Source organism: Amblyraja radiata, chromosome 18 (assembly GCF_010909765.2).
Source record: "Amblyraja radiata isolate CabotCenter1 chromosome 18, sAmbRad1.1.pri, whole genome shotgun sequence".
NCBI classification, from domain to species: domain Eukaryota; kingdom Metazoa; phylum Chordata; class Chondrichthyes; order Rajiformes; family Rajidae; genus Amblyraja; species Amblyraja radiata.
Genome location: NC_045973.1, coordinates 36,293,754 through 36,309,932, shown reverse-complemented (window position 1 = coordinate 36,309,932; position 16,179 = coordinate 36,293,754). Strand labels below are relative to the sequence as shown.

Genomic DNA, 16,179 nt, shown 5'->3' with positions numbered 1-16,179 from the left:
GTTGGGCCGAAGGACCTGTTTCCATGCTGTATGAATCTAAAGGACTACTGGCCAGGAAACCAATGAGCATTTTAGCAGAAATTCCTGTCCTGATAGAGAAGCATTGTTCGATTTCAGTCCACTGTAAATCACCTTTAAGACGCAGGGAAAGTGGATGTGTGTGAACACACACCTCACCCATATTGATTCGGCACATTCTCATGAATTATATTCTGCATTTACATTATATGGGCAGAAGATAAGGAGAAGGAAGCTGCACAACCAGCAAAAACATTTAGTTTATTTTGTGAACAAAACGTAAAAAAGTATACTTTTACTGTCTTGTAAATTTGCTATAAAACAACAAAGGCAATATAGAATCATTACAGGTGATTTTGACAATGACCACTGTGCTTGATCTGTACAAAGGGGTTTGCACAGAACACAGAAATGCCATCAACATGGCATCAAATATACAACATTAGTGCTAGGATAATTCAACACTGTAGACAATTCCAAGTGAATAGTCCTCCTTTAATGGAGCTTCGGGACCAGCACTCGAACCCAGCACACAGGGCTGGAAATTGTCATGTTAATGTCAGTATGGCTGACTCATCGTCTCTAATGGCAGTCATGCAGAGCGTGGCTCTCAGTCTCATATTGGGGGTCCCCTTGCAATGAATAACATTGACCGCCATCTGTGGCACTTGCCTTCATCCCAAAGTGGATGCTGCGATCAACATCCATCTCGTCAAACCTGTGAGCACAAACCTTAAAGGAATTGAAACACAGTGATATTGCACCTTTAGTTCATCTGCAGTATGTTATGCAATCAAAAGCCTTAAACTGGTATAGAAGAGGTTAAGGCCTGCTTGGTCACTTTGGCCAAAAGGCTGAACTGGAAACTGTTCAAATAAACTGGAGGCTTATCGTTCAAGGAGCAAATTATCCTTTTAGAATAGAAATTGGAAGGCAGGCAGGCTCCTTAATGTAATAAAAAAGGATTTAGGCTATGTTATTGATTAGTGTTTGACATTTTGCATCCATTATCTCGATGAAGGTCCTCCACAGACTTCAACAAACACTTGCTAAATTAACCATCAAAATACTGCAGTGTTTTACCCAGAGAAACTATTCAGCTTTAATAAACTCAGCATAAAAGTTGTTCACGAGAATATACGGGAAAAAATATTCACAAACAATTATACCCAACAGTAATATCTAACTCATTGGCTTGTTAAAATGCATTTTTAAATCTTAAACATTTGAATATCACAAAAATCGTATTCAAGCTGCAAGAGTATGAACAAAAATGAGCTGCAGTTCAAAAAAAGGAACTGCTTCTTCCTTCTTCTTCCACTCAAAACCATTCCCCAAATATGAAGGCCTCACACATGCATATTCTCCCCACCCCCTTCACTGTAATATGCATGCCACCCACATTATTGTCAATCCTGCAGAGTCAAACATTCTCACCCCTCCATCAACGTCCATCTCCCTGTCAATTCAAAAGTGAAATACTTGTGAATCCAAAAGTAAAGCAGCGAATGTCTGAAATGTTCAGCAAGACAGGCAGCATCTATGGAGGGAGAAGCAGATTTGGCGTTTTCAGGGTCAGCACTTTTTATCGTATTTCTCTTCAGCCGTGATGGAGGTCGTTCAGCTCATCAAACCAGGGCATTTCCACCAGTCTCATTCCCTCACTTATTTCCCTGTGATCTATTCACTCTCACATCCCCATCAATCCCCTCTTTGATTTTCCTGCCACTCATCTGTACTGCACAGGGGTAAATAACAGCGGCCGATTAATTTACCAGCGTGTTGTTGAGAGGTTGGAGGGGACTGGAGTAACCAGGGAGATCCAGGCGGTCACGGGGAGAACGTGCAAGCTCCACACAGGCAGCACCAGAGGTTAGGATTGACCCAATGTTGCGAGAGCTGTGCCACCCTCTTTTCATCCGGGGGGGGGGGGGGGGGGGGGGGGGGCAGACATAAATGTTGTTTCTCCCTTCACAAATGCTGTCTGACCTGTTGATTGCTCTGACATGTTCTGTTTAAACTCCCCACTAACTCGCAACCATGCACTCGTTGTTCCGCATACGGCTACACATATTCATGCACTTTCTTCCATGCATACACATTATACCACCTCCCCCAAATAACACGCTCAGTAACAATAGCATCCCTCTGGCACGGCAGGCAGACAAACGGAACAGGTTTCTTCTGCCAACATCACGATTCACCCCCAACTACAGTTGCTGATGCTGGCAGTGAATAACAGGGCGTTAGCACTGTGGTTATGAAGTTCAGAGTCTCGCAAACAACTCCCTCCATGGTGAAGTTGAGCTTCAGTTAAAGTAAGTGCAAGTTTATGTTCCATGCAAACAGTGCATTTCCAGGGGTCTTTGTTCAGGCAGCTTTCAGAAAAGCTCTCCAACAAACCATCCATCACGTTGTTCTGATGATTGTAAAAGATGGAGCCATCCGATCATATTAAATATAATACTGTACTTCAAAGGTAAGCAAATGGTAAACAGCTGTTTTTGTTTTTAACTGGGCCGCCGTTACAAACTATGAATATTGCTTTTTTGAAAATACTGCACTAAGGTTTTCCCAGTGTCTGGGACTTTTGCAAACATTTATTTTTTGTTTAAAACGTTTTAAAGTCTATTCGAAAACAAGTCATGGTGGCCAATGAAGCTTTATAATGCTGTATTCTCTTAAGTCCTCCATCCACATTCAGTTTCAAGGGAAGGCTGGAGAAAAGTCTGCAATCTTCTTTGAAGAAATCTGTGGAGATATCTGTCAGTTCCTCCAGGTATCAGTTCCTGGAGATATCTTCTCCTCTCCTCACCTCAGGCAGCAGGAACATAGGTTTGAAGTGATTGTCTCTATCCATTCTTCCAATGGATTCTATAGCAATGTCATTGTATCCTATTTATATTTTATTAAATCTGACTTGCATTGGTGATGTTGTGTACACTGATATCCAAATGATGCAGCAATGTTCAAAGATGATTGTCTCTTCAACCTGATTGTCTGTATTCTGTAGGGGTACTGCGGAGAGTAACAGTGATGTTTGCTGTGCTTGGAGCTAATTGATACCAATAGCCACAGATGCGGGGAGGTAGGTAGCTGGAACAGGGGTGTAGCAGGACACCTCAGTCATCCTGAACAAAGCAGACGAGGCTCAGAACAGTCCTTCCGAGAATTTTTCCATATTCCAGTCACGCGGCCATGTTGAATGTTGCGGTGTTAAAAACAAGGAACTGGAGGTGCTGGTTTACAAAATGTTGAATTTCATGTCCAATACCTTTCACCTCATGTTGAAACTAAATGAAGCACAAAGTAGAATTGCTGTCATTTGACCAACGTCTACTGACCTACTGAATACAACCCTACTGAAGAAGGGTCTCGATCAAAAAACATCATCCTTCTCTCCAGAGATGCTGCCTGTCTTGCTGAGTTACTCCAGCATTCTGTGTCTATCTTCAGTTTAAAGATATGCCGTTCCTTCCCACACTATACTGCTCCTACGACATATGAACTCCATCTTGAACTAATATGGGCAAGCTCACTGTGGGCTTAAAACTGTTGGATACATGTCAGCAATTGGATTTTGATATTCTTTCATTTTCTGGTTAGCTCTCATCCTGCTTTCTCACCCCTCACATCAGTCATCTTCACTACGCATTAAACCCTGGCCCAGTAGATTCTCAGATCAAGCCACTTCGTAAAGCTGGGCGTGTGTAAGCCAGGGGAAACTTGCCAAATCATTGTCAGTTCAGAGTGATAAATGCTTTGCCATCAACCGTTCCTTTTAATAAAGGCAAGGATTTGCGAGAAGGAAGGTTAAAGTCAACGATGGATGGGAAATGAATATAATTCATTGCATGTGTGAAACACAAATGACTGACATTTCTAACTCAATTTCATCTGTGAAAACAGACCAAGGAGATTCATTTTGGATTTTCTTCGAATACGTTAGCTACTGCTGAATACAATGCAAGCTGAGTAAACACCAAGATGCAAACTGGGCCACATCTGGTGATGCCTTCAAAGAATACGTCTAATCTGCTCAGAAGCAATGATTTGTGGCTGTTTCCATTCAGTGGTGAGATCCACCAGATGAGGGCACAATTGATTGCGATTCCAGTTTGATTTCCTGCCTCTCTCACTCTGCCTCATTGATTCTCTGCCTCTCACTCGCTTTCCTCACTCATGCCTCTGGCACAATCTGGGCACGATGGGCTGAATGGCCTCCTTCGACGCTGTGTCACTCCAGGATTCTGCTTCAGCACACATTAACTCCTTCCTCCTCCTTACAGAAATGTTCCACGGAAAGGGCTGATGGCAAGGTCGACCGATTGTGAATAGCTTGTGGTCTCATGATGTGGTCCAGGAAAAAGCTTGCTGTATCCATAGGAAATCTGGCATTTTGATCTCTCTGAGGCAGATTGATAAAGTGCTAAATCTTAACAGGCATTGTTAAAGGAGAGTGGTATTAGATTGAGGGGGTTTTTTTGAAACAGAAAATAATGACACCTATTTAGTACCAATAAAAATCACCCTGTAAGTATTTCTGCTTAATCTGCTTTCCCCATGATATTAAGGTTTGTGTTATTCCCAGGCTTGCGTATTGGACTGCAGAAATCACGCTGTTTGTCACATGGATGAACTACAGTTGAGACAAGGTGAGTTTTGAAAGCTAGTGCATTAATAAATCAGGGAAAAGGACTTTGTACCAATACGTACATACTTGGTTTCACAACCGCACGTTGGTCAAATTTCATGGAATAAGGATGAAGTCTCGACTGATCTTCACTCCCCATTTTTCAGTCAGTGACAGTGAACATGGGACTTTTATGACTGATAAAGCCAGTGACCTTATCTTCACGCAGATCCGTTACTTTCCTCCAGTGTAATTGAGGAAGATCAGATTTGTGTTAGAGTTCAATAGTATCGCTGGTAAGGCTGACATCGTCAATTACTCTGATCTCTATGAAGCTCTTTTGTGCTTCCAGATCAAGGTCTTCGCTCTTCAATGTTACGTCAGGGTTGTCCAAACTCTTGTCTTGCGAGAGAAGGCTCTCGCTCGCGGGGTCGGCAGAGGGCACGCTCTCCTCTGAAGAACGCTCGCGAGTCCACGTGTACCAGTGGATCCCGAAGGATGTCCTGGAAATACTGTCCAAGGAGCTTCCGGAGGCGGATCGGTGGAGCCTGCTGGATGCCTGGGTGCTGTCGAGTTCCTGGACGGACTGCTTTGACGTATCCATTTGGTGGTTGTTTAGCGAGCTGCTTTTGGCCATGTTGTACAAGCAGTCGGGGTCACTATTCCGGCGTCGGAAACACAGCGGAGCCTGTGTAGTGTTAGTCTGATCAGAAGCTTTGGTCACTCTAAACGAAGAGCGAGAGTCTTCTAAGGCTAGATGGCTGGCATGTCGAAGACTCGAATTGTTAAACAGGCTGTCTCGGACAATGTGCTCTCTGAAGAGCGCTTCATCAATGCTTCTGCTAAGGTTGATGGGGGAAGGCGGGCGCAGGTCTAACTCAGTGAGGGACACAGCCGACTCCTTCTCAATGCAGATGCTCGTAAAAGAGCGGCCTATCAACAGGTTGTGGGATTTGGGCCCCAGGACGGGTATTTTGGGCCTGTGATCCAGCGAGAGAATGGAACCGTTGCTGCTGAGGTAACTCTTGGCAGGCTTGGCGCCGTTGGTACCGTTCATCGCTTTCAGAGGCATGGACTCAGACTGGTTACGGAGAAGGTTCTTGCAGATGTTGTTGCTGGTTACCCTGTCCTGCGTTCCGTAAGACCAGTCGAAGCAGTTATTCGGGTAGTCACGCACCTCGCTTTTCCTGTAGTGGTGGAAATATTGGACAATCTTCCTCCAGCAGGTGTGGCCAGGTCGGGTATGTTGTTGGCAGAACGTGTATGAGGCCACAAAACTCATGGCAATGGACATTGCAATCTCAAAGCTTCGATAACAAAACTGAAGGAACCACCATGTCCAATAGAACTGCCCTTTCTTTCCCAACAGTCCATAATTCCAGAGAGTGGCATAGACCTGCAGAGCGCAACACAGGAACCCCAAAACAGCGGCGATTGCCATCACCCTCGTGGAGATTAGGAGTTGTTTTAATGCTCTCCCCTGAATCTGCTGATCGAGCGGTTCTTCGTTACCGATGGCCGATTTCTGAATCGGCTGCAGGGAGGTTTCAGGGCGACTCTTGAGCTTGCGATAGCTGAGGAAGAAGGCGGTGAAGAGGAACGAAGCCCAGGAAACGGAGAAGACGTGCAGGACCACGTTCACAGCGGGGTTGACCAAGAGGCACAGGAGATCGCCGCTTATCAGCACGACAAAATGGGCAGACGCAATTGTGGACAGGATGGTCGGGCTCTGGAGTTTCGACGAGAGCATTTGAAGGCTCCCCATCTTCAGCAGGAGCAGAGTGAGGATGCCAAAGGTAGTGACGAGGAGGGGAAACGTGATGTTGTACAACACCAAACCACTCACCAGGGGCAGTTTGGCTTTGCTGCCGTATGGATCAAGAAATAGATACAGTGCTCTTAGGAAGGCCAATACAAATAGTACAGCGTGAGCCGCCATCAGGTAGCCGAGGTCAGGAATGTACAAGATGGGAGAGCCGATTAAATTAATAAGTGATATCACCATGAGGATAACGAACAGCACTCCTGCCCCATAAATGTGCAATTCCCAAGCAAATCCCAAAGTCCGTTTCATGTCCTTCCACTGGGTGAAGGTTGTGTTGATGGCACAGTCTCTATCCTGTGTGGGGCAGAGTTCAAAACGGGAGCTGATTTTATTTGAGCGACTGCCAACAGTTGTCCTGGCGTCAGCAGTGTGATTTGGCTTGTGGGCACTGATTGGCATGATCTGTTTGTGTTCCAGCCCATTGCGATGGCCCTGGCCTTTGGGAGAAGTAGTGTTGACACCAGCCGTAGTGTTGGATGCTACTTTCATGGTCGGTGTTCGGGTGGCAGTCCCTGAAAAAGAGAACATCAGTTCTATTATTGTGGGGATTCATGGCCAGGAATCATGGCCTTTAGTAAGGGGGAGGGGTTCACCTCTCAGAGCTAAAATACTAAAGGATAAAAAATTTACATTGGCTATGTATAGCATGTTATTGTCACATGAAACTAGGTACAATGAAATTCCTTTTTTGCACACAGTTCAGTAAAAAATCTTATTATACAGAGGCAGAATCATACTTAAGTACAAGAGGGGAGGCACTGTGGCTCAACGGTAGAGTTACTGCTTTACAGCGCCGGAGACTCAAGTTCAATCCTGACTACGGGTGTTGCCTGTACAGACTTCGTACATTCTTCCCGTGGGTTTTCTCCGGCTGCTCCGATTTCAAAGACGAACAAGTTTGTAGTCTGAAGAAGGGTTTCGGCCCGAAACGTCGCCTATTTCCTTCGCTCCATAGATGCTGCTGCACCCGCTGAGTTGCTCCAGCAATTTTGTGTACCTTCGATCTTCCAGCATCTGCAGTTCCTTTTTGAACAAGTTTGTAGGTTAATTGGCTTCGGTAAAATAGTAAATTCTCCCTAGTGTGTGTAGGATAGTGCTAGTGTACGGGGTGATCGCTGGTCAGCATGAACTCAGTGGGCTGAAGGGCCTATTTCCATGCTGTATTTCTAAAGTCTAAAATGTAAGAAAAACATATTACACTGAGGCAATACACTCTAAATATTTCTGGTGCCATTTTGTGTGATTCAAGTCCAAAGTTATTATGTCGAGGCTTAACTTTGCAAATGTTATTTTAGTTGCAGTAATCTACAAGTAGACCTAAAACATTTTGTAAGCTGAACATCAAAATCATTTTTCACAAGTTGGTTTTCAACTATTTACTGAAAATCTGAATGATGCGTTCACCTCCTCCCTCATGTCTATTTGATGAGGCAAACTGTATCTATTCTGGGCAAGTCAGCTGAACACAAGTGTTCTAAAAACTGTATTTTAAATATACGCTCAGAGATCTGGTAGCATATTGGTATTGGACTAGTAACTGAGAGCCCATGCCACTAATCCAGAGATGTAAATGGGCCACCAGCGTAAGTCAGGTATTTCAAGTTGTTGAGTAAATAGGAAGCTAGAACAACACTAGAGATCATGAAACTACCGGACTGTCGGTACTACTCAAGTACTTTTCTAATATAATGAATGCCAATGATCTGTGCCATGCTTGGCCAAAATACACAATGCCAGAACACATGAACAGTTATTACCCTGTATCAAAAACCATCCAGAAGACCTGCTGCAGCCTTTCAGGAAGATGACAGGATTAATTTTCAATCCTTTCTTGAGATTGTAAACCGGTTTAAAATGCATGGATCGAAAATCAAAAGCCTCTGTCCCACTGTACGAGGTAATTCACGAGTTCTCCCGAGTTTTCCCGATTCAAACTCGGAGAACGTCCGTAGCGGGTCCGTAGGAGTTCATGGATTTCTCGTAGTGGCTCGTAGTGCTAACGGCAGGTATAAAAAGTAACAATTTTTTTCATCACGAGTATTTTTTTTACTCGTGGACATTTTTTGCAGGGATGAAAAAACGTCACGAGTTACCGGATGTCCCGAGTACCTACCATTAGCATTACGAGCCCATCAGGAGAAGCCTGCATGTGTAAGATGTAGGTATGTTACAATACTTACCTTCAGCGGCGCTGCAATTCTGCCACTGGCCGTGTGCACGATTTTGGCGCCTTTGAGGGGGGGGGGGGGGGGGGGGGGGGGGGGTTAAAACGTGTTTTTTTCTTACCTTGTCCAGGATTATATTTGGTTGGAGTGCAAGCTTTTGCTGAAGAATCGTTCCGACGGGCGTTCTGTGTATTATTTATTTATTTATTTATTTTTTAAATCGCCCGACTAGTTCAGCGCTGGAGTCATTTTAAAATCAGCTTCTAAAGCCATCAATGCCGACAACGGGGACGGATTTCAGGTAGGGGACAGGTAAACAAAAGCCGTTTATTTTATGTATAAAAGTGGTCCTTAAGATACCTTTAGTTCACATTTTAAGTTGCGAAACGGTGATTTAGTCCTCATACGAACTGGCAGTATTTTTCATGCTGATATGGGGACTAAATCACCGCAAACCGCAATGTTCCAAATGATCGCGTTCCAGAAAAACCCACTCGCAAGTTGATTTAAATGGCCATTAATTTACAGCTATTAAACATTAAATTCCTTCCATTTGGCCTATAAATCCATGACAATGAGATTTAAAAATTATGTTATATTGTGAATTCTTGTGTGAATGTTATTTGGACATTTAGGCTATTTAAAAATGTTAATCTATTGATAGATATTTAGATCTAGCAATTGAATTTTGTAATTAGCTACAATTAGGTAACTAACTAATTATATGCTTTAATTTCAATTCATCTAAGTAAGATAGTTTCATATTTGTTTCAGAATGCTTCAATCTATAATAACTGAAAATTTCTTTCAGTTCTCTTAATCTTTAAGAAAGTTATGGCCATTTGACTGTCCTCGATCACAGCTTTTGTGTTTAGTCAATGGAAAAGCAATAGGGAACAAGATGCTAATTTCCAAGTATGAAAATGGCCATAACTTTTTTAATACTGAAGATATGAAAGTGAATTAGGTGTCAAATTAAACTTCTTTTTTATGCTTTATCTGATGGGATAATTTACAGACTTGATTTTTTAAATCTCAAAATTTTGTAACTTTGCTATAAGATGGAACTGTAGATGCCGGTTTAAACAAAAGCTGCATCATAGGACTATCAACTGACATCTCTCTGTCTCCATTACAGGAGATAGACTAACGACTGGCATGTAGTATAAACCTACCGAGTCCCACAACTATCTAGACCACACTTCTTCCCACCCGACCTCCTGCAAAGACCACAGAGTCCATGCCGACCAGTATTCCCCGTATACCAACACTATCCTCCGCACTAGGGACAATTTATAATTTTACTGAAACAAATCAACCCACAAACTTGTATGTCCATGGAGTGTGGAAGGAAACTCGGAGAAACCCACGCGGTCACAGGGAGAACATACAAACTCCGTAGAGACAGCACCCGTAGTCAGGATCAAACCCAGGGCTCTGGCGCTGTAAGGCACGTTACTGCTGCGCCACTGTGCCACCCCTTATGCTCTTGTAACTAATGCTTGCAAAAGATGTCGGGATTCACTCTAAGCTTCTCATGCCTGTTTAAAAGGAGTCAATGAGAGTTGTACTCAAACTCCGACAAGACAACATGATTTGCCCATCCCCACCTCAATCCTTGACAAGTGACGCACCTGGCTGCAAAAGAGAAAGTGGATGTGGGGTTTACAAGGAATAACCCACTCACCCTCACTGTTTCGGAAGCGTGCTGGAAATGGATACAAGTATTCTTACACAGCACCACCTAGGCTACCCCGCCCCAATGGAAAGAGTTCATATTAGATTAAATCTTTTCACCCAAACAGGATATGAATTCATAAAATCTAAATCTTCAGAATTACCCCAATTATTTTGATTTTGCTGATCTGATCAGATCTCCCTCAACCTCCCACTCTCGATAATGGTACCATGGATGGTTGCCCTTGTACAATACCTCACAAAGTGACCCTTGGTTACTCTTTCCACAGATGTTGTCTAACCAGCTGAGAGTTTCCTGCCCTTTGTTTCCATATAGTTTCTATGGGACATCTTAGCGCTCTGATGTTACGCTCTTGTGACCAGCTTGGCTTCCGGAGACTTGTTGATGCACACTCGGGACAATTTACAGAGGCCAACTAACCTACTGCCTTTTGGGATGCGAGAGTAAACGGAAATGCCTGGAGGAAACCCACACTCTCACAGGGAAAACGTGCAAACTTCAGACAGACAGTACCCAAGGTCAGGATTGAACTCAGGTCTCTGATGCTTTGAGGCAGCAGCTCTACTAGCTGTGCCTCCTTGTAATATTACCAGCTCTCCACTGTTGAATCGGAAATCTGTATTTAAATGGAAAATCTGTTGTCCTGTACCAAAATAGGCGTGAATTTCTCTTAGAGTTTTCCCCCAATTTCAGCAACCAAACTCCAAAGATTGAATTCCGGGCCAGGAGCATCTCACCAATGAAAGCTCAGCTCAACACCACCCCATTTGCAAGAAGCTCCACCTCACAACACGCCTTGTCTACAGGTTCTACTGACATTAGACACCCGCCAGCACCCGGTCCCCACCCGCAACAAGTCCCGCCCGCAGTTAGTCCTGCCCGCAACAAACCCTGTTGCAGGCCACACTCATAACGAGGTCACGTGAAACAAACTCCACAAACACCAAGCCCACCTACAGCCAACCTCATTCATAATAAGTGTTTAAGAAGGAAATGCAGATGCTGAAAAATTGAAGGTACACAATTTTGCCTATTTTGCCGAAACGTTGCCTATTTCCTTCGCTCCATAGATGCTGCTACACCCGCTGAGTTTCTCCAGTATTTTTGTGTACCTTCTCATTCATAATAACTCTGCACAAAAATTCCACTCCCAAGAACCCCCACGTACCAACTGTCCTCCACTGACCTATAGAATATTTTCCATTTAAACAGAAAAACATAAGGAAATAGAGTCCATCACAATGAAGAGAGTCATGTTTCCCAGTCAAGAGTTCAGAGTGTTTTAGTTTATTCTCTCCACAGCATCCTCTTGTCTGAGCCACCCACATCTCATGAATGAATAGAAAAAGCACACGCCTGTATCTGATTTTGGGATCTGATTAATCCCCAAACACAAAAGATTACACATCTGTATTTTTTATAAACATACCGTCTCTTAGATTCATACCAAGCTTCCTGGACATTGGTAATTCATACAAGAAGCACAAAGGTAGAAATCACTTTACCAATTATTCAAATCCAAGTTTATTAAAAAAGTTTTAAAGATCATTAGTTTCCTGATCACATAAATGTCCGACATGTTGACAGTTTGATATCAAGGAACAATCGAGTGGTCTCAGACTCAATTGTGTAAAAAAGAAATGGTAAATATCCATGGGAAATTGCCGCAGTTTTGAAGCAGTGAAACTTGTCTTTCACAGACAGTGGTAACAAGAGACCACAGCATGGGAAGGGATGGTGCCTGTTCTTTAAAGCAATGCTTGTGGAAGTGTCGCTGGGGTTGGCTGTTATAGCTTGCATGTGCGTTGAACATCTCCCGTTTACTTATTAGAGAGCTCCATATGACAGCCACACAGGGAGAAGGTAGTGACACATTATCTGAGGTAACAAAGCTAATGAAGAGCTAAAATAAGTGCCAGAATCTCAGCTCATTTTGTGCTGGCCAAAATATGAAGAGACGGGCACAATGGTACAGTGGTAGAGTTGCTGCCTCACAGCGCCAGACACCCGGGTTCGATCCTGATTACAGGTGCTGTCTGTATGGAGTTTGTACGTTCTCCCCGTGACCGCGTGGGCTTGCTCCAGGTGCTCTGGTTTCCTCCCACATTCCAAATACGTGCAGGTTTGTAGGTTAACTGACCTGTAAATTGTACCTGGTGTGCAGGATAGAACTAGTGTACGGATGATTGCTGGTCGGTGCAGACTCGTGGGCCGATACCTCTGAACTAAAACTAAACAAAATATTAATTTAAAGTTGTGTAGGGTCTCGACCCGAAAAGTCACCTATTCCTTTTCTCCAGAGATGCTGTCCGACCTGCTGAGTTATTCCAGCACTTTGTGTCTATTCATTATGAGTTGTTAGTTGAGAATGAAGCAGTCTATCTATTCATTCTGAGTCGCTGGGTTATGGAACAAACACAAGGGGCCATAAGCACCTCTCTGGCCCCAGAAAAGGCTCAGGCTGGCAAAATCACCTGGCAACTAAAATGTTTTTTGGACGTACTTAAGAGGCTAAACTCAGACAAGGAGCCCATCTGTAGGAATGAAAGATGCTTGAGCTGATGGGATACTTCACTGCATCTGAGGTTTGCTGATGTAAAATCCAGTCCAAACCTGATGCACATTCTGATTAAAATGCTTAGCAACGACACACCATCTGCTAGAGTAAGCAACGGTGTGAAGAAAATATAAACTCCTTGTGCCTGGGGATGTAACAGTAACCCTTCACTGCTCAGAAATGTACTCAGGGGAAGGAGGGAATAACCCTTTGCAGGTCAATGTCTTTAAGATGGAACTGCAGATGCTGGAAAATCGAAGGTACACAAAAATGCTGGCTATTTCCTTCACTCCATAGATGCTGCTGCACCCGCTGAGTTTCTCCAGCATTTTTGTGTACCTTCGATTTTCCAGCATCTGCAGTTCCTTCTTAAAAACGTACAAACCTGTACTTCTTTGGAGTGTGGGAGGAAACCGAAGATCTCGAAGAAAGCCCACGTGGTCATGGGGAGACAAACTCCATACAGACAAGCACCCATAGGTAGGATTGAACCAGGCAGTAGCTCTACTGCTGCGCCACTGTGCCACCCAAGTTTCGGGTTCCAGAGCTTTTGACAGAAAATAATTAATTTTTCCTAGCGGAGAGTGGGGTGGAAGAATAAAAGGAATATCTCTGATAAGGTGAGACCAAATGACTTCATGTGGCACTTAGAGGCGTACAGCACGGAACAAGCCCTTCAAGCCAATTAATCCACAGTGAGGTAGATCCCCCATCCAAGCTAGTCACAGTTGTCCTCGTTTGGCCCATATCCCTGTAAAGCTTTCCTATCCATGTACCTGTTCACGTTTAATTTGCAAGTTCAAAGCCCATTATGCAGTGGTTCACTCGCCTCACTATGAAGAGTTTTTCACTTTGAATGATGAAGCAAGACTGGGATAGAGAGCGAGAGTAACCTTTCCAAATTACATTGATAGGTAAGAAATATCAAAGTGTGGACATTTCAAGGACTAGAGGGCATGGCTTTAAGGTGAGAGGGGAAAAGTTTAAAGGAGATGCGCAAGGCAAGTTCTTTGCACAGACAGTGGTGGGTGCCTGGAACGTGCTGCCAGGGGTGGTGGTGGTGGAGGCAGATACAGTTTTTAAAGAGTCTTTTGGATAAACACATGGATATGCAGAGAACAGAGAGGTGCAAAAACATACAGGCAGATGGGGTGAATTGATCATGGGACCATGTTTGGCTTGGATATTGTGGATCATCGGACCTGTTCCTGTGTTGTACTATTCTATCGGTAAACACAAAATACTGGAGTAACTTAGCGGGTCAGGCAGCATCTCTGGAGTAAATGGATAGGTGACGTTTCAGGTCGGGACCCTTCTTCAGTCTCAAACATCATTTTCTCCAGTGATACGGCTTGACCCACTGAGTTACTCCAGCATGTTGTGTTTATCTTTGGTATAAACCAGCATCTGCAGTTCATTTTCATTATACTCTGTACTATTCGATGATCAATGTAATGTTCAGCTCCATGACTAGGCGTGAGTCTCACCATCTAGTTGTTTGGCATTGACCAATAAAAACATCAATTGTGAAGAGCATTTTAATCGCAGTCAATTGAGCTTGTTTGTTTTTCAAACAGTTTTGTACAGATAGCAAGTGCGGAGGATTGTTATTTGATAGGCATGAGGTAACCAAGCAAGTCGTAAACAGCTATGTAGGCTGACATAAAGATCAATCAACCCAGGGGAACATTTTGTTTGATTTGAAATGAGCCGAGCACATTCAAAGAAGATGGTTGAACCAGGTTTTGAAACGCCTTCACTCAGAAACCTCAACGCTAGCAAAACAAGGATTATTATGTACTAGAGATAGACTAGTTGCTGGAGTAATCTCTGGACCTAGCCCACCCCCTCCTTTCAGTCTGAAGAAGGGTCCCAACCCAACAAGTCACCCATCCTTAGTTCTCCACATTGTAGATCACACCTTCCCCAGCCAACAATGGGCCTACCAGGCACCACCCAGACTGAAGATAGACACAAAACACTGGAGGAACTCAGCGGAGTCAGGCAGCTTCTCTGGAGAAAATGAAAAGGCGATGCCTCGGGCCGAGACCCCTGCCCAGACTGAGCTCAGTCTGAAGAAGAGTCCCGACCCGAAATGTCACCCATCCTTTGTTGAGTTACTCCAGCACTTTGTGTCTCTCTGGTATAAACCAGAATCAACAGCTCTTTGTTTCTACATTATTCTGTACTATATGCACTCACACGAGGGAAAGATTTTTAAATTAACAATACAATAGGGCTAAAATGTTTGGGGTTCTAACATTGATAGAAGTTGCAGAACTTACAGCGCCAGGGACCAGGGTTCGATCCTGACCACGGATGCTGTCTGTATGATTTTTGTATGTTCTCCCCGTGACCTACGTGGGTTTTCTCCGGGAGCTCCGGTTTCCTCCAACACTCCAAAGACATATAGGTTTGTAGGTTAATTAGCTTTGGTAAAATTGTAAATTGTCGCTAGTGTGTGCAGGATAGTGTTAGTATGCGAGGATTGCTGGTCGGCGCAGACTTGGTGAGCCGAAGAGCTGTATCTCTAAACTAAACTAAACGGAGACTGGTGAGATTGGCTCTCTTTATTTTTTGACAAGATATTGTTGCAAGTGCTGCTGTACCTTGCAGAATCTGATACTGTTTACATCATCCGAAATCAGTTCCAGGACCTTGTGGGGACTGAAGGTAGTCAGATCACAGGCCCCCTTGGGAGTGCAGCTCTGGTTTAGCTGATTCACTGTGAATCAGCAGAAGCCATCCAACTCTACAGCAAGGGCATGCGGTCAGTCCAGTCATAGGAAGCAAGCAGCTGGCAAAGCAGCCTCAGCAATGCAGGGTATAGAGGGGCTGCGGCTTGGCTAGTGCCACAGGGCCTCAAACGCAGCTGGTTGCCGGATCATTTCTATGACCTTTCAACAGATGTCGGCGTCATTAGTAAGGCCAGTCCCTAAATTGAGTGACTTTCCAGACCATTTCCGACTCACCCACACTACAGTGGGCCATGAGTCGCAGTTAGGTCCGACACAGACGGACGGCAGGTTTCATTCCCTGATGGATGGCACAGTCGGGCAGCGGGTAGAGCTGCCGCCTCACACGCCAGAGACACAGTCCAATCCCAACCTCGGGTGCGGTCTGTGTGGAGTTTGCACGTTCTCCCTGTGACCCTATGGGCTTCCTCCGGGTATTCCAACATCCTCCCACACTCCAATGACGTGTGGGTTTGTAGGTTAATTGGCCACTGTAAATTGTCCCTAGTGTAGGGGGGAGTGGATGAGAAAGTGGGGTTAACATAGA

At 44.3% G+C, this 16,179-nt stretch overlaps 1 protein-coding gene across 2 annotated transcripts in view; it reads right to left on the bottom strand.

The window, feature by feature from the left end:
• Positions 1-260: 260 nt before the first annotated feature.
• The window catches only part of prrt3 (proline rich transmembrane protein 3), an 88,606-nt gene continuing 72,687 nt past the window's right edge, over positions 261-16,179 (bottom strand). For both annotated transcript variants that reach the window (XM_033037150.1, XM_033037149.1), the window contains exon 4: positions 261-6,988. In XM_033037150.1, the coding sequence (XP_032893041.1) occupies positions 4,926-6,988 (2,063 nt within the window). In that variant the 3' untranslated portion in view covers positions 261-4,925. The remainder of the gene's footprint in view (positions 6,989-16,179) is intronic.